The sequence below is a fragment of the Sciurus carolinensis genome, chromosome 2 (assembly GCF_902686445.1).
Source record: "Sciurus carolinensis chromosome 2, mSciCar1.2, whole genome shotgun sequence".
Classification (NCBI taxonomy): domain Eukaryota; kingdom Metazoa; phylum Chordata; class Mammalia; order Rodentia; family Sciuridae; genus Sciurus; species Sciurus carolinensis.
The window spans coordinates 60,540,234-60,559,330 of NC_062214.1; the positions used below are offsets into that span (position 1 = coordinate 60,540,234).

Below are 19,097 nucleotides of genomic sequence, written 5' to 3' on the forward strand. Positions count from 1 at the left end.
GAGCAGGGACGCGGAGCAAAGCTGTCAAACTGCGCGCGGAGCGGGGCGCGGGGCGGGGCAAGGGAGGGGAGGGGAGGGGAGGGGAGGGGAGGGGCAGGCGGCAGCCGAGGGAGAGCGAGCGGGCTCGCCGCGCCTGAGCAACCCCTGTCTGTCGCTGCCGCTGCCGCCGCCACCGCCACCACCGGCCCGGACTCGCCCGGAGCGCAGGGTGTCTGCCCCGCTGCGCGTGGCGCGCGGAGGCTCCGGCGCCTGCCGCTGAGCCCTCCGGCCCCTGCGAATAGCGCCGGCCCGCGTGGGTCCCGGCGGGCGTAAACCCACCATGCAGCTGCAGTTCCGGAGCTGGATGCTGGCCGCGCTTACCCTGCTCGTGGTCTTCCTCATCTTCGCAGACATCTCCGAGATCGAAGAAGAAATCGGGTAAATAGCTTCACCCGGGCCCGTGCCACAAGCCCTGGCGGGATCTCTGTTTCCCCCTTACTCTGCGCCCCCCCACCACCACATCCCGCTTTGTGTGCGCCGCGCCCCCCTGTCCCTCAGCTGGAGAGGCGGGGATCGGTTTTGGCTGAGGTGGTGTTGTTGCCAGGGACCCGGGACGGTTTGGGGAGCGGATGGTGCGGGCGCGGCTGCCGTGGGGTGTCCCCAGGCGGGATGCACGGGCAGCCCCCAGCTTCCCGGCATGGGGAAGTGGACTCGCCCACCCTGCCCCCTTCCCGGCGTGTCCGCGCGCAGTGTCGCCGGGGTCGAGGGAGGGCGCCGGGGAGTGTCTCAGGCGGGTGGAGGGGCCGAGAGTAGAGGGAGGCAGGAGTTTCTTTGTCTCCGGCTCGGCCGTTTTCTCGCCTTGGCAAAGTGGGCAGGGGGCGCGCGGGGATGTCTGAGCGCGGGGGAGGGGATCCCCGGGCCAGAGCAGAGGGCGAGGGCTCAGCACCCAGCTCCCTGCAAGGGGAATGTTCCCTGAACACACGAACACGCACACACACGCACCTCCCGCCTCCCTGAATCCGGGCGTGGGGGCTGGCATCGTAAGATATGGGGTGCGCTGGGCTGGAGTGAGACCCCACCACCACCACCAGGCCTGGTTTCAGAAGCTCAGCCTGCCAACCCTAAAGAAGCCCCCGGCGACCCGGGATTGCCTTGCGCTCACAGCGCAGACAGACGTTTCTGCAAAGTGTGTACTGCCGCCCGGTGGGCTTCAGGGCCCCCGGGAGTGCAGGTTGTCCTAGGTCCTCCCGTTGTCTTCAGAGGTGGGGACCCCCAGCTTCTCTTGGCTCTAGACTTCCTGGAGTGCGCACTTGCGGCGCGGGACGCACCTGCGCTGTGTCCCGAAGGCTGATACTCGCGCCCCACCCCGCAGCCTCCAGATCCTCCAAGGGGAGGTGGACAAGTGGAGAACCAGCCAGATTCAGAGGCAACCTGACAGGGAGAAGGTATAATCTCTGGGAAGGCAGAAGGTCCCTTCCTCAGTGGGATTAGTGCTGAGACAGGCGCGGTATCGTGTCCCGCACCGCGTGCTCCCCTCCTTTGTCCGATTTGTTATCTCATTCATTATCAACGTGAATTGAGGGCCTGCCACGCTGTCAGGCACCTCAAAAATGATATACCATCTTGAGTCCAAGGTGTGAAGGCCCCCAAGGACCATAACCTGGGGGCTGGCGCCCCTTGCCTCTTCTTTTCTCCCTGCCTCTGCCAATCTATGCCTGCACCCTCACAATTCCTTCTTTGGGTTCCATTGTGCCTCAGGGACCCTGCTTTCTGGCTCTTTCTCCTCCCCATCCTGGGTTTCCCCAAGAGCTTTGAAAACTTTCACAAATGTTGTTCAGTTAATATTCTACATGCCACCAGCTCCCACAGAAGACAGAGAAACAAACCACTTTCCCCTAGCTTTTCACCTAAAAACGTGGTTCCAAAAGGAAATCTGTCAAGATCCAGATGATAGAAGATGCTGTGAGGAGGTCCTTCCTCTGCTCCCTGGTCTCTGCCTGAGATGTGAGCTCTCTCAGGCCCAGATCTCCTGCTGACATTTGAGCATGTAAGAGGAAAAGACCAGCAGCTGTTTTTCTGATATAAAAACATAGAAAGTGCCACTTTCATTCAGGCATCCCTTGCTTATCCATTCACCGAACTTTTACACAATACATTCTACATGCTAGTGACTTTTAATTTTTAAAATGCAATCAGAAGATCACTTTGCACCTAAGTTGTACTTTCCTGCCAAATGCATTGTGAAGCCTCCATTTCTCACATCAAGTTGTTCTAGCAGGGTATGGAAGAATGAACCCCAAGGCCTGGACTAAGAAAGACATTTGCATATAGAGTATATAGTTAAAACCCAAACTCTTCCGCTATGAATGTGGCCCCTGGGACCTGTTTCTTTTAAGGGTCCCTACTTCTTTTTATCCTACCCCTGCCTGAAAAAATGCCAAGCAGGTCCATTTTGGCATCTTCCTTCTCTCTGTTGCCTCTAGTCTGCAGGCTGACTGTTGGCTTGGACTGTCACAACCCAGGGCTGAGACACTACGCTCTTCCAGTTTGATGCCTTGGGCCAGTACTCTATAGGTCATGTGATTGGAACCAACACTTCAGTCCCACCCAGAGTTGGTTCCATCTGTGTTTCATTCAGAGGAAAAGAGACTCATCTGGGATTCTCCATGGCTGGGGAAGGAAAGATTTGGGACAGTGGATGAGAATCCCACCAGCATCTTCTCTCTGCATACAGTGCAGTTTAGCACAGTCATTTAATCCTTGGAATCACCCCAACTTTAAACAGTGGGGCTCAGTGCCAGTAAGTACCCTGACTCAGAGGCCAGTGAGGGGTGTCATGAGGGCTCTGTCTTCTTCACCCTATGCCTTCCCAGGAGACCTTGGATCCTATTCAAGACTGTAGTGTGGTTGCAAGGCCCTGCCCACTTTTCCCCAACTTGCTCTCTAACTGTGCTAGAAGCGTTACAAATTACCTGCCAGAGTCAGTCCCTAGGAGGAAACTATGGTTCTGTAAAAGATGGCTGGGGATGTTGCTCTGTGGTAGAGCACTCATGGGTTCGAGTCCCAGTATAAATAAGTAAATAAATAACTGGCTATTTCTGGATGGCAATGGACAATAAAAACTTGTGATCCATTAGGCAGGAAAGGAATACAGAAGGAACCAGATTTGGGGTAAATTTTCCCAAGACTAAGGAATGAAAAGTGTAAAAGAAGAAAGCAAATTACATATTTATTGTCTGAGATCCACTATTTTAAGCTTTTGATTCCCTGTCTTATAAAATGAGGCTTTTGATGTGATGCCCCTAGAGGTCCTGTCCTGCCCAAGGAATCATATTCTGCATGGTGAGGGGCAAGGCTTTCTTTGAGCAGTCTTTTCTGAGAGGCACATCTTTTTTCCTAAGTGATTATTTTCAAAGTTCCTCTTCTGATTTTTTTGCTGTTGTGTAGCTAGGATGAATGAGAAAGGGAAGTGTAGAAAAACAAGTTCTCTGCAAAGCACCCAGAGAGTTTTGCCCAGGATCCGGGAATGAAGTTTTTTCAGAAATTGGATGGGGTTTTGATGAAACAGATCCTAATCAACACATTCAGGCTCCCAAGTTTTAGAATCAGCTGGATCAAGTTGTAAGCTGACCTCTTTTTCTGGATGTCCCCTAGGCTTTAGTCTTGAGTTTAACCTCCATGAGCAGGGTCACTGTGGTGTCCCCAGAACTGGCACTCAGAAGGCATTCAGCATTGGATAAATATCTTCCTGAATCTGGTACTGTGCTGGGCACATATAGCCTCCTGGAACAAGGCTGAGACTCAAAGATTCCCTAGGACAGGAGGACTCCTCTTATGGAAACTTCCCCTTTTATCATGGGTTAGGGAACCCAATGGCCAGTAACAGGTGACACCAAGAACTACCATTTTTGAACTCAGTGTGCCTAGCACTGTGCTAATTACTTTGAAATGTTAGTTAACTGACTCCTCCCCAAACCCTTTTAAACTAGGTACTGTTGCCATCCCCAGTTTATCAATAAGGAAAATGAGACTCAGAGGTTGTTTCCCCTCTCTTTATCTTATGATAAAGCAGATGCTTGACCCTAGCTTGGTAGAAGTCAAAGCCCATCCTCTTGAACATCATACTAGACTTCTGGGTCCTCTGAGTCATTTTTCCCCTGTGCTTCTTAACTCCATCTCCAGAGTTCTTGCAAAGGTCCAGAGTTTTCCTAAAAGGCTGGGTTGAGCTTAGTAACTCCCCCCTAAATAATTTACGAAGAGGGAAGATGGATAAGAGACCTGGAGAAGAACTACCGGCTGGTCACCCCAAGATGTCTTCTGGTTCAACCAAATTCAGTGCCATGCTAGAGGGCAGAATGACGTTAACCCCGTCCTGCCATTCAGGGTCACCTGTCACGGGCATGTGTATCTCAGACTCACAGGCAGAACCTTGAGTTCTGGAGGCAGTTCAGGATTCTGGAGGCAGAATCTCGTGGAGGAGGGAAATCTCTCATTCCATTTCAAACCTGATTCTGATTTCAGTTGCACGGGCCTCCCGCCCCTATATGCCATGTGATTGGACACCTGGCGCATGGGTGGCAGTAAAGATCTTGAACAACTTATTTGTCTCTGGCACCCATCTGTTAGAATGGAATCTGACCAGTCAAATTTGATGCCACCTCAGCCAGGGTTCCTAGTGCACCCCAGGCAGACATCAAGCCCTCTACTAGATCAGAGGGACCAGCTCTGATCATCCGCTGTGACTAGATCTGTGAGCAGGTGGCAACTGCTGCCATCATCTGCGAGTGAGGTGAGGTGCACAGCTTAGTGGATGAGTTCAGGTGGATGAGAAAGAATATGACCTTGAGCAGTGGCACTGGGGCCCTCTGTGAGGAGAAGACATGTTTGCTCAAGGTTATTCCTTTTTTTTCTTTTTAAAAGCCCATTTTTCTCCCCCATTTTGGAATACTTCACTCAAATACAAACGCGATTGGAGGATAAAATAGGAGAGAAAGAAGGTCTGGTTTTAACTCACTTGCTCCAAGTCCTTGTTGCCAACTGTTCCTAGCATCAAATTTAAATTGTAAATAGATATCCATCTTAGAAACCAATTCAGCACTCAGGGCCTCTTTCCCCTGTAAAGCAGGGTTGCTAGGTTTTAAAATTGTTTAGGTTTTACAAATTGGGAATGTTGTAAATTGCAAGTTATGAATACTTTTCAGAGAGAGTGGAATTCTAGAAAGACTCTCATTGAGGTTAGTAGGCATACAAAGCCATGCATAACCTGGCACTCTGCTTTCTCTTTAGCCTCCCTGGGCTTCACCCATTCACTATTATGTGCCGTTCTCCAGGTAATACCATGACTATGTACCTCTGTGCCTTTGTACATGCTTGTCCTCCTTTCTGAAATACTCTCCTTGCACACTATTTGTTCTGCCATTTCGGTCCCCTCCCAGGTCTCTTTTCCTTGTCCACACTGTCTCCTCCTTCAAGACTATGGTCTAGCACCACCTCCTCTGCAGAGCATTCCCAGACTCCATCCCCTCTTCAGACAGTTGATTGCCCCTCCTGTGTGCACCCTTAACATCCCATCACGCCAGCCTCCTTTGGATCTGGAGTCCACAATTATTCATCCCTAATCCCCACCCCCTGGTGATAAGTATACAGTTTAGACAATGAAGCCCATAAAATATTTTCTGAATGAACAAACTTGGACCTAGGGTATAGGAAAAATAACCAGTCACCCTCTCCACCCCCAAAAGGTTCATATTATTCAACTAACAGTCAAACAGCCCCCACTTGGTCAGAAAGCTACTGCTTTTCCCACGTGTCCAATATGAGAGACACAGCCTAGCTGCAACATTGTTCATTGTCTTGGAATGCCGGGGGGGCAGGCCAATGGAAATGAAAGCCCCTTTTTACTTTGGAAAACAGGAGCATCCAGTGGTATGTTTGTCCACTGCCAGTTCAGATAAAAAGGCAAAGATGTGGAGCCCAGACTCCAAGCTTCTGCTCAGCCGTTTGCTGTCCAGAGAGCCCTTTCTGGCCCTGCCACTCTCCCGGGTGCCACCGTGGCTAACCTCTCCTTCTGCCAGGAGAGCAAGTGCCAGTTCTGCCTTAGGGGCTTCCGTGCAAACTAGAACTTGGGGCAAACTGTTTCCTCCTGAGTTCTAGGCCCCCAGAAAGGATGCTGGAAATGGAGTGTTTGGGATGCGGATATGGTAAAGAATGAGGTGCAGCCAACATGTATCATCTCCAAGATGTTCTTTATTAAACATTTCAATGTGGGGTTTTTATTTTAAAATGCTGGTCAAACCAGAGAATTGTGATGATGGGTCAAGACTTGGGGCAGCCGTGTGGATCCTTGATGAGCCTGCAGAATCGGATCTCTCAGCTGCCTCACACAAAAATGAGTGAGGCAGACAGATGGCAGGATGCACAGGGACATGAACGCCACCAGCCGGGTGAGTCAAGTGGCTGTCTCCTGCCAGGGAGTAGGGACAGGTCCCCCCAGAGAGACATACCAGGGTGAGGCACCGTCCCCTGTGGCTGATGACTGGCAGTCTGGGGCTTACTTGCTGTCTCTCCAGTGCTGAGGCTTGTCCTTAAGTGTTGAGATTAGTCACTCTCCTGGGTGGCAGCTGGGCTGGTTTTAAATTCTCCCCAGTCGCCTGCAATTCTTCACCCAGCTAGGAAGCGGCCCGGTGTCCTGACAGGACCTGTTTGTCCCAGCGTTTTCTGGGCTTCAGCAGTCACTGACTTCGCAGTGGTGCCTGAGAATGGCTCCAGCCAGAGAGAACAGCAGCCCTGACACCACAGGAGTGGACACGTTGGCAGCTGTGGCTCCTCCTGACACACTGAAGAGCACTGGGGGTCCTGATCCCTTCCCCTGGGAAATCCAGGATCCCGCCTTGCTGTACAGATGTGCATTGGTGTTCCAGAACTGCTCTGCAACAGTGATACTCCTCTCTGTCAACGGGATCCCCCCGCACTTTTTTTGTGATTGTAGGAACCCAGAGGGATTCATCTGTTTCCTGATCCCTTCTTAAGGGTCAGGGCTGCAATTCCACCTTCTGAAGCCTCTCAGTTGGTAACTGAAATGATCCCCAGGTCAGCGGCCCCCAAATGCTGATGTGCAGGTGGTAATCCAAAAGGAAAAGAGAAAGGAAGAAGAAAGGCACAGTGTGGTCAAGATGATAGTTGCCTGCTGTCATTGCCAGAGAACTGTTATATTCTGAGAGCTTGTTCTGTTTTCCTTTTGGATACTATGATGACCTTTCTTTTAAGCTATAATACTTTTTCTTTATCTGAAGAGGTTGGTAACCCATGAGTCCCAGTCTCAATCTTTTGGAAATGCTACTGGCTGTTGAAATTTAAGAGTTTGAGATCTGGGTACACAAGATCCATTGAGGGGGTCACTTTGGGAGACACAGACCCACTCCTTATAATTCTCTGCTAGGGAAGCTGATGACAGCCAAGAATTACAAGTTATTTTTGAGTGTCTGCTATGTGCCTAATGATATTTATTCTAAACACTGTAGCCATTTTTGCACCTGTAATCCTCTCAACAATCCAGTGAGGTCTAAATTGTTACTGTCTCCATTTTGCAGATGAGAAAACTGAGGCACAGAGCAGTTAAATAACTTGGCCAAAGTTACACTAACTAATAACATTGAGGGCTATGATTTGAACCAAGGCTCCAGAGAACAAGGAGAACTAACCAAAATGATGTGTTAGTGACATGCTCCAGGGAAAATAATGAGTGCTCCTATTTCCAAGATAAACCTAGGAAATGCAGTGGTCCTTGGGAGAGAAAAATCTGGGATGCAGCAGAGCTGAAGGAGAACTTCAGGGACAGCATGTTAGAGCCCAGGCTGTAATGGGACATGGCAGCTGAAAAGATCAATACAATTTGGGGATGCCAGCTCCAAAACACCTTAATGTGGAATGCGGGGGGGGGGGGGGGGGGGCACCACTCTGCCTTTCTTCCAGCCACCTCCTTGCTTCAGGCAAGTCTCATCAGAGTGGCTCTGGAGCGTGGCATTTGTTTGACCATCTTATTACTAGAGAGAAAGACACACACACACACATTGAGAGAAGAGAAAAACAACACACATGATTAAGGCCTGGAGGAATTTTTTCTGGGGAAAAAATAGAAGGGCCGGTGCCATCAGCTTCTGCAGGCTGGGGAGCCTGGTGAGGAAAGAAGAAAGGAAGGAAGTCCTGTGGGTGGGGGATGGGCCTCATCCAGGGAGCCCCATTTCCTACAGGCTGACAGAATTCTGCTAAGAACTAATGCCAGTCTTCTCACTTAATCCTGCCAGTCCACACTGTTTGCCCACTTGCAGACTAGGAAATGGAGACTCAGAGAGGTCCCAGAACTTGCTGAGGTCACACAGCTAGTAAAGGAGGAGCTGGAACCCCAACCAGACCTGCCAGCCCAGGGCTTACCTGCCCTTAATAACTTTTTGTACTGAAGGTTTTTGAGTACCCCTGGGGACCCCCTATATTCTGTTTCATTCTCTGTACCACACAGAGTTTGTAAAGGGGTGCTAGAAACTTCAGAGACTATAGAGAAGACTCACTGAGGAGAGATAGCCTCCCAACACAATGGCAACCATGGCCATTGGGTTCAAACTTCCATAATGAGGAGGAAAGGGCAGATGCCCCTGAACTCTGCCCATGAAGTACGAGTGCTTGCTATTAAGTCTCCTTATCTCTAATTTCTAGAATGCAAACATTGGCTGCACTGAGAAGAGTGATACCCAGCGTATTTCACACCTTCTTTCTTAGTAAATGCCAGCATAGTTAAATAATAAATAACGAAGGCAGAAGGTGGAAGATGTCTGGAGAAAATGAGCTGGTAAATGGATAGGAAAGGGGACTTTTGTTTGCTATTTTCCCATAAGCAGAAAAGGCCCTCCTACTGCGACTCTGAGGTTCCCCAAATTTAGTGAGTTGACTTTAAATGGATTCTAGATAATGCTCAAACTGTGCCCTAATCAAAATGCTGAGTTCCCAAAGAGAAGAGGAGGACAAGAGAGAAACTTCCAGTGGTGTTCTGTCCAAGCCAAGGTGTGCAGACAGACAACTTCCCAAAGAAGGACCCATGGTGGCCAAGCCTGGGTGGTGGAGCCAGCTCAGCCTCCGCAGACCCTCCCCCAGCCTGCCTGTGCTGCCCACCCCAGCTTTGACAAACAGCAGTGGCAGAATAACTCAGGTCTTTACACACCCCTTTGCCAACTGCCATCCTGAGGCCTGTCTTCCATCTCTGAGGACTAAGTTCTCTCTAGAAATCTGTTTGCTGCTCATGATTCAGGACACTGGACCACACCTCTGGAGCAGCTGGGAGCTACTATTGGAAGATCACAGCTCCAATCTTCTTGTGTGTCTCACCTTTCTGAACCTCAGTTTCCTAATCTGCATGATGGATTTATAGTACTCAACTCACAGTGCCCTGAGGATTCCATAAAACACAAATAATGGGAATGTAAAATGGTGCCACTCTGGGAAACAATTCCTTCAAAAACAACATAGAATTGATATACCCTTTAACCCAGCAATCCTACCTCTGGCTGTATATCCCCAAATAATCAAAAACAGAGACTCAAACAGCAGCATCAATCACAATAACCAAAAGGTGGGAGCAACCCAACCATCCTTTATCAGATGAATGGGTAAATATAGATTTGATGGACTATTATTCAGCCCTAAAAAGGAAGGAGATTCTGACACATGCTACAACAAGGATGAGCCTTGAGGACATTATGCTAAGTGAAATAAGCCAGGCACAAAGGACAAATAAGGTATCATTCCACTTACATGAGGTACCTAGAGGAGCCAAACTCACAGAGACAGAAAATGGAGTGATGGTTGCCAGGGCTGGTGGGAAGAGGGGCTGGGGAGCTAGTGTTTAATGGGTGTAAAGCTTCAGTTTTGCAAGATGAAGAGAGTTTTGGAGATGAATAGTGGCTGTGGCCACACCACAACATGCATGTACTTAACTCCGCAGGACAGCACACTTCGTGATGTGTGAGATAGCAGATTTTATGTTATGTGTATTTTGCCACAGTTTTTAAAAACACACAAATGAAAGCAACCAGAAGAATGCCTGCCAGGCACTCGAGATGTGTGGATTTATTTTGAGAGCACAGTTGTGGTTTTAACAAAGCAACATCAATGTGAGTATTATTTAATTTTTAAAATAATATGGTAGGGAGGAAATGGAGGGAGACAAAGAGGGAGGGACAGAGACTCAGAATTAGAAAACACACCTTTACTTGGTGTTGTTTGGATACTTTTACAGGAGGGGGCCCAAATACCCAACACCTGGGATTAAGGATTGCAGAAAGTGCAAACATACTTTCTGTGGTCACTCTGTAAATAATTGCTGACCTGCCTGCCTAAATTTGGTGGAGCAGGGGGGAGTGTAAGTTCTCATAAAAGCCTAAAAGCACCAAATGTTGGGCGAGGAGACAGGGAAGCCAAACCAGTGCTGCCCAGACCCTCCTTACCCAGATCTGGCTTCCAGTTGTCCCATTCCATGTCACCCACAGAGGGTAACTCAAGGGTGAACCTGAAAAGAAAAATCTCAGGATGCTTATTCTGGGAAAAGCTGGGATCCAACTGTCTCTTTACTTTAAGGTTCAAGCTGCACAGTCCCTGCAAGAAAGCAGGTGTGAGCAGGGGATGTGGACTCCAAAAGGCCTGAAGTCCCTACCTAAGATGATTCTCAAGATATAAAGAATGCCAGAATTGCCTCCAGAACTTGTTTAAAACAGAGTGCTGGGCCCCAGAAATTGCATCTGGAACAAGTTCCAGGTGATGCTGGTACTGCTGGACCTTCTGAGGGCCACATTTTGAAAATCCCTGGGATAGAGCCTTCTTACTCAAAATGTGGTCCTCAGAAAAAGCAACCTGGGTGTACTGTGGAGGTTTTGTAGACATGCTGAATCTCAGGTCTTATCCCAGACCAAGGCCTACAGAGTTAGAACCTGCACTGTAACAAGATCCCAGGCAATATGTACACACATCCTGCTGGTGGGATTATAGTCATTCACCACATAATGACTTTTCCCTGAACCCCATACTGTATATCCCACGGTGGTCCCATAAGATTACTGTAGGAACTGAAAAATCCTTATCACCTAGTATTTTTTGCTATGCCTTTTCTATGCTTAGGTATACACCATCATGTTACAGCTGCATACAGTATTCAGTACAGTAGCATGCTGTACAGGTTTGTAACCTAGGAGCAAGAGGCTAGAACATATAGTATCTGTAGGCTACACCATCAAGGTTTGTAAGTACACTGTGATGTTCACATGGCGACAACAGAATCGCCCAGTGATGCCTTTCTTGGGACCGATCCCCATTGTTAGGTGACACATGACTGTAATTGCTTTCCCTGCTTTCTGTAGCACCCCTGCCCTAGTCAGTGTCTCTGGCTCCTTCCACCAGGGGATCCTTTTCCTTGTATTTCCATTGCCCACCACAGAGTTGTCCAGAGTGACCCTCAAATGGATGTCAGAAAAATGAATAATCACCCTTATTACAGTTTGTGGGGTTCTCATGTGTGCCCCAGGAGCTCTTCAGACATTATTTCACACATTTATTTATTTATTTATTTAGGTATTGGGGATTGAACCCATGGGCACTTTACCACTGAGCCACATCCCCTGTCCTTTTTATTTTTTATTTTGAGACAGGGTTTCACTCAGTTGCTGTGGCTCTTGCTAAGTTTCTGTGACTGATTTCAAACTTGACAATCCTCCTGCCTCAGCCACCCAAGTTGCTGAGATTACAGGTGTGTGCCACCACACCTGGCTCTTTCACACAGTTTTTATTAAACACCTGTGAAACCCATTTTATGGATAAGCAAACTGAGACTTAAGTAGAGTAACTGCTTCATAAACACAGAGAAAGGTCCTGAATGTTTTTGAGGTCTAACTGGCTGTGTTCCTAAGTACTGGACTTTAGCCAGGTGGACTAACCTGCTCCCTCTCTTAGTCCTCCAAAATGAGGCTAGAGCCATGAAACTTATAAGACAAGGAGAAACTCTAACCAAGGATTGAAGTTATTTACTAAATGAGTCTAAGGAGGCTGAAGTATGTCCAAAAACAGCCTTGATGCAGGCCTGCAACACCTGATGAAAATTTCTGGAGAAGCTGGGCAGCAAAGAACTCTTCAGCTGTGTCATTAAGCATCCTCATGAGCTGGCTGGGTTGTGATCATTCACACAGCAAATGGCCTCACTTCACAGTTGGCACACACGGCAACAGTTCCCCAGAGTTCTGGGGGCTCCTGAGTGGATCTGGTGGCCTGCCCAGCCTGTGGTCTAATTCCAAACTCCACTGTCAGTTCTACAAAGCTGAGGAATTGAGGGGGAGGCCTTTGGGGAGAGATGGAAGGCAAATATAGGGGAGCCTTTTAAAACCCATCTGCTCTTTCAGATAAAAGGGAGCTTCTGGTCAGGCTGGCAGCCAAGAATTTAATTGTATTTATTCTTGCTATTACCTTCTATTTAGGGCAAGGGATATTGGTATTCTATTTATGGTTGTGATATAAAGATGCCTTTGTGATAGATTAATTTAAGTTTTTAAGTGAGTCAATTTAAAGACAAGTATTAAGTCAATAAAGTTGAGCTAGCAAAACACATGAAGGTGGAGTGGGAAAATGAATGAAGTTTATGCAGAGCCGGACTAGCCTCTCTTCTTGTCCAGGACCACGTCCACTCTGATGGTAGTAAAGCCATAACAATTCCTTGCAAAGTTTCTATAGACACTGAATGAGTTAATTCTCTAAGTTACCTAGTTACAGACTTAGTTTATCACTGTTCTTTGGGAAATTTTTCAACACACAACAAAAGAATCCTCCAATGAAACAATCTTGTGGGTGATTTAGATGGGGTGTCCTTCAGGAAGTAAGAGTGGGCCTAAATCATCCTGCCGAAAGGAGGTCCAAGAGGACCTGCACACCCTGAAAGGCCACCAGGTTCGACCTCTACCCTACATTCTTCTGGAGAGCTCCCCTTCTCTTGCGTACTGCTGCTTTTTGTTGCATGGGGTCTTTCTGCCCACTAGATTGTAGCTCACCACGCAAGCACTAGTACCATTTCAGATGTGCCATTTTGGACTTCCAGCTCCTTGCAGGCAAATAGTAGATGCTTATTTGGAAAACCAAGGAAAGAAAGGATGAAGAACTGGGAAAGAAGGAGAGAGAGTTAGTTCCTCCAGGGAGGCTAACAAAGTCCCCTTATATTCTGGGACCATTTACATATTTCCCTCCATGGCCAAAGAAGAGGTCATGTGATGGGGTGTTGTATGGGTCCCAGCAATTGTCTGATTTGAGATCCGTGGAGTTCCATCTTATTTATACATGAAGCCCACTTGCCCTTTCTCAATCCCATGAAGAAAGACAAGTCCACAGTTTCAGTAAGTCTTCCTGGCAGGCTGATTCATGGTCCCATACAAACTTCATATACAGAAACCAGAGGACTGGAGGGATGTGGCCAGAATTGGGAATCAGGCTTGCTGGCTCCTGGCAGGCTGCGATCTAGCTGATAACAGGGAGATTAATAAGGGTCTGCAACCTCCTCAGTCCTGTAGCATGGAAGAGGGTTTTTAAATCAGTGCTAGCCCTGCTGGCTTAATGGTACCTAATCTTACCTTTTGAAGCTCAGACATTTGGGAGTTGAGATCAATTGAGATAAAATAAAGTAAGATGTGTTGACTTTTAGATTTTTAGTCTTCATCAGAGTGGCATTGTGCAGTGTTGTTTTTATTTTCTATCTTGGAAATAGGTGGAGATTAGCCTCGTTCTGTGTGGATGAGGTGGTGCTGTTTTTGTTTTCATTCCCTCTCTCTCTCTCTCTCTCTCTCTATGTCTCTTTCTCTTTTTCATCTTCCACTAGATGGTTTTCCACAAGGGAAGGCTTTCTGTCCTGTTCATCTTTGTATATCCAGTGCATGGCTTCTGTAAATGCTCAGTAGCTATTTCTCAAACCAACATTTCAGCAAAATCAGCACAGACAATGGGGCATGAGCCAGTCTGCTGGAAAAGCCAATTTGTTCCTGATTAGGTGTGGAAACGTAGTCTTACAGGGCACTCATGGTGCCCCTGGAGGAAAGCATCAGGAGAGCTCCTGGTACTGGTTTCTGTGACAGTTGCCCTGAACTTCATGCCATCATCACAAAGTTGTGTGAGTGACATGCATCTGCTTCCCTACACACAAGTGCCCATGAGCCCTGGGTTAGAGGCTGGCAACACTCAAAGAAACATACTGCACAGGTAGGGTGCTCAAGGAAAATGTAGTCCACTAGGGGACAGAGTCCTTGTGTGATGATGAAAAATGTGTCTGGAGGTGAAAACCGGAGGTCTGGGCTTTGGTTATGGACTTGTCACCAGCAGACCCTTACCTCTCCGGGCCTCAGTTTCCTGATCTGTAAAACACAGCTTAGATGCTCCCACAGGTCTTCTCCAGCTCTGATGCCTCTTCACAGGGTCACTATCCCAGTGAGTTTCCCTGTGGAGTGGGGTTTAAACTCATTGGAAATAAGTCATCCTTTTGCTGTGCCTCCAAATTCCTTGCCCTGTAATTTTAAACCAGGGCAATAAATAGGTGCTAGTCTATGTTCACCTACCATCTGCTATACCTGAGTACAAAAATGGAAAAGACAGACAAACATGCTGAGCATCTGCTTCAGATCAGGAGTTGCATCTCACACTCTCACATCTCTGTAAAAGCACTTGATAAGTTTGCAAGATGGGGGTCAATAACATTGTTATTCCCCCACCACTGAGGACTGCTTGGAGAATCATTATATGACAGCAGGATTGGTGTTCTGGATAAATTGTGCTCAATATACCATGTTTTAGAAAAGCACATGAGTGTAACTAGATGTAGCAAAGCTATTATCAAATATAATTAAGCTTGGTGACTGGGGAAGCCTTCTTCATTTGGCTATCAGGAAAAAGCATTATCACCAGCAAACATCTTGTGTGTATGGTATGTCAGCCTAGCAGTGGTCCCTGGCCTTTGTGTGAAACCTGCCATTTAATGAAAACAAAAATGACAATTTCTTGCTCATGCTTCTGATCATTTGTAGTATAGGTGCTCCAAAGAGGGGCCCCCACTGGGAATTTGAACTACAGGGATACTTCTAGAGAATGTGAGATCAGGCTGGGAGTTGAAGGAAGAGTCCAAAGACCTATCTGGGCAAAAAATGAAGTTGGTGGTCCAGGTAGGGAGAATGACCAGAACCAAAGAATTACCCATGGACAAGGAGCTGTTCTTGTGTCTGTGGCAAGAGAGTTTTGGAAGGACCTCAAGGTGGAGGAAAAGAAGATAGGAAGAGGACTCCAAGCCAGGATGTCAAGTGCTAAAAAGCTTGGATTTGATTCTTTAGGGGATATCTTTGGTTTAACTTTGGGTGCAAATACTTCTAAATGGTCTGTAGTGAGTTTCAGGAGATCCACAAACTCCTAGAAAGTAGAGGTATTTTTCTGGATAGAAAGTTCATAAATTTGAAAGGATTCTTAAGGAAAACAATGCATGCTTAAGAGAAATTGCTGTGGATAATTAGGACCCTAGAAGTGACTTGAATAAGCTCCAAGCAGAAAAGGTGCAAGTTGCTGGGATGGGCAGGAACTAGAAACACCACCCATACCACCCATGGGAGCCACATTGAGAGTCTAGGCCAGTGTGGTATGGATGGAAAGGCAGGGAGAGTTAGGATGTATGGTTACAGAAAAGAATGACAACTCTCCAGCCCTCTTGGGACCATCAGTATGCCTGAACACCTGAAGCCAGTTTTTGGAGAGATAGTGGTTGAAGCAGTTAATGTACCCAAAATCCCTATAATAGCAAAGACTTCAATGTTAAGCCTTGGTCTTTGCTCTCATTCAGAGAGTTGGAAGCAGAAGCCATGGAGGATAGTCAAAGGGGCGAGAGAAGAACCACAAGGCCAGAGCAGAGAGCAAGAAAGGCGAGTGTTCTTGGCAGACAGGCCCTCAAGGAGGAGGCTCAAGGGTCATTGAGCTTGATACTCAGCAGGTTCCTGGTGACATTCGAGAGACCTCTTTCTTTAGAAGGTTGAGGTGAAATTAGATTGTAAAGATAGGTCCCTGATCAGGGAGGGCAATGAAAATAGGCTGAAAGGAAGGAGATGCAAGTCAAGGGTGGAGGCAGGTAGGAGACTATTCTGCATATACAAGAGCGTATTTGTAAAAATAAGGTACAGAAAACCACAAGGGAGAGAGGGGAACGGGGAGAGGTTCTCTTGCAAAGCCACGATCTTGAAAGTGAAATGGGACCTAGGAACAGGGGTGGGAAGGGGATGAGAAGGAATGAAGATTCAGATACCGTTAAGGTTTGGATATGTAGCATCCCTGGAAAGCTCCATGTGTGAGATGACACGAGAATGTGCAGAGGTGAGGCGATTAGATTACGAGAGGTGACTTAATCTGTGAATTAACCCACTGATATGGATTATCTGGGCAGTAACTGTAGGTAGGGAGGGTATGGCTGGTGGAGGTAGATACCGGGGGCAAGCCTTTGGGGTTTATATTTTGTACTGGTGAGCAGACCTCTTTCTGCTTCTTTGTTGTCATGTCCTGAGCAGCCTTCCTCCACCATGCCCCTCCGCCATGCCCTTCTGCCATGATGTTCTGTCTCACCTTGGGCCAGAGCTATGGAGTTGGCCATCTATAGACTGAGACCTCCAAAACTGTGAGCCAAAGTAAACTTTTCCTCCTGTACTTTGTTTTTTGTCAGGTCTGTTGGTCACAGTGATGAAAAAGCTGACTAAAACAGACACCATCTTCTGGGGTGGGGAGGGCCCAGAAATATTGTGAATTTTAAAGAAGGAAGGATTGGGATCCACTAATCCACCTGGCTCACCACTTCAGGTGGTGGCTCTGCAAAGCCCTCTACCTCAGGCTCTTCCTATGGTACTTTGCAAGGTTGGTTCCCCCTCATCCTTTAGAGTTCTGAAAAATGCCCCCTCCTAAAAGAGCCCTTCTGCTTCATTCCTGAGTAAGCCCTTGGTGTACTATCTTCTATCACTGCGGCCCATGTGTTTTCTTCTTGGCAGCACCCAAGGAATGTGTAGGTGGGTAGGTATTTATAGCTCTGTTCCTTACTGGAGTGTTTGTCCTTGTGTGTACAAGTGCACGTGTGTACATTTGTGTGCACACCCAAGTGTGCATATACACAAGTGTGTGTGTCCTGTCTCCAAATTCAATTTTAAGCATCTTTAAACTGTCTGTATTCCCACTGTGACCCCTGAGCCCAGTTTGGTACATAAGTACTCAATAAATGCATGTCAATTGGAACAAAAGTAAGGGAAGACAGAGAAACTCAGCTCTAACTGAGAGTTTTAATAAGAACAACAATAATAAAAAATAAACTTAAGAACAGCACCTGCCAAGATGTGTGTCTATATTCATTACCTCTCACTTTTCACAGTTTACTCATTTTGAGGAGTAAGGAAACTCCACTTTCCACACTCCATTTGTTAAGATGGCATTAGGGATCACACCAAAGCTCTTGTTCTTTTTGCGCCCTCATTTTTTTAAAAACAGTATTGCATTAAAGAGGTATTGCCGTCAAGAAAACAGAGTGGGGAAGAGGATCTCATTCTCCCCTCCCCCACCAGGAAGTGGGTAGTTTCTGTGCATCTTTTCCCCACATATGCCCAAAGCACCGCCTGCTTCAAATGTGCCTGTGTGAAGTTCATCTTGTGCCAAGGGTTTTACAGGAGCAGATGATCTGTCTGGGAAAACAGGTTTAAATCTCTCATCCTTTTTCAGTCTGCTGTGTTCAGGTGGAGAAGTCATAGGACAAGAATTCTTCTTGCCTCTGGATAATTTTAAACTCCAAAGAATGGCGGCCTCTCTGGCTTCACTCCAGCCTTCTTTCCTGAAATTTTCTATAGAAAACTGATGAAAGAAGATCCGAGAAGAGGGTGAAGCTCTGAAGCTGCCCTGAATGTGAAACCTTCAACGATACCTTGAGCCATTATCCCTAGGGCACCATCTGGAGCCCAGCACAGACCCTGGGAGATAATAGGCCTGTTATGGGTTAGATGTGAGGTGCCCCCTAAAAGCTCAGGTGTGAGGCAATGCAAGGAAATTTAGAGGTAAAATTATCAGGTTATGAGAGCCTTAACCTAATCAGTGCATTAATCCCCTAATAGGGATGAATGGGGTGGTAACTGTAGGCAGGTAGGGTGTGACTGGAGGAGATAGATCAAAGGGGCATGCCTTTAGGATGGGTGTTTTATGAGCTGAGCTTTGTGTCTTTCTGCTTCCGGTGGGCATGTCCTGAGCCATTTTCCTCTACCACACTCTTCCACCATGATGTTCTCCCTCACCTAAGACACAGAACAATGGAGTTGGTTGTCTTTGAACTGAGACCTCTGAAACCATGAGCCCCAAATAAACTTTTTCTCCTCTAAAACTATTCTTGTCCACTCTTTTGGTCACAGTGACTAAAAAGCTGACTAAAACAAAGCCTCTGACTTTGATGCCCCCTCCAGCCCCAGCCCACCCTGGGGATTTGTGCTGATACTCAGGGCAACAGGAAAAGTGAAGGATGGGGGTTATCTGTTCATTCCATCTTTATGCCTCTCACCTGTGGGTATTCAGAGCAGGAACCAGCCTCCCAGCCTTCTGCACAATTTGAACTTCCTGTCAGAATCTGCTGGAAACATTCAAAGCATAGGGCAGAACCTCCAAGAAGGAGGGCACAGGAATAAAGAACCAGGGGGCAACCCCTGGTTCTTACACATGCCCCTTGCCTTGACATGGCTTCCTGTCTCCTCTTATCTTTGGCTGGTGAAGATTCTGGGAACTGTATGCAGCCAAGTTCAAATTCTGCCTCCACTGCCCTCCCTGCTGTATTTATCCTCTCACACTGGAATAGGAGGACTAAGAATGCTCTGAGGGGTGGAGGAGTAAACCCACAGGAAGACCTCCCCAGGGGAAGGGCTCAGGTGGTGGGAACCCTGTGGTGGTTCTCTTTTTGGCTTTGTCCATCCGAGCAAAGTCTTTCTTAAGTCCCCACCCAGACATTGATTCTGGCATCAACCTGCCCACAGCCTTAGGAGTCCCATCCTCTCTGTGCCAGTCCCCACACC

The 19,097-nt window shown here is 47.5% G+C and overlaps 1 protein-coding gene across 1 annotated transcript in view; it reads left to right on the plus strand.

Annotated features, from left to right (window-relative positions):
- Positions 1 to 261: 261 nt before the first annotated feature.
- Positions 262 to 19,097, plus strand: part of St8sia2 (ST8 alpha-N-acetyl-neuraminide alpha-2,8-sialyltransferase 2) — a 66,500-nt gene continuing 47,664 nt past the window's right edge. Inside the window, exon 1 of the mRNA XM_047541121.1 lies at positions 262 to 417. Coding sequence (XP_047397077.1) covers positions 320 to 417 — 98 coding nt within the window. The 5' untranslated portion in view covers positions 262 to 319. The remainder of the gene's footprint in view (positions 418 to 19,097) is intronic.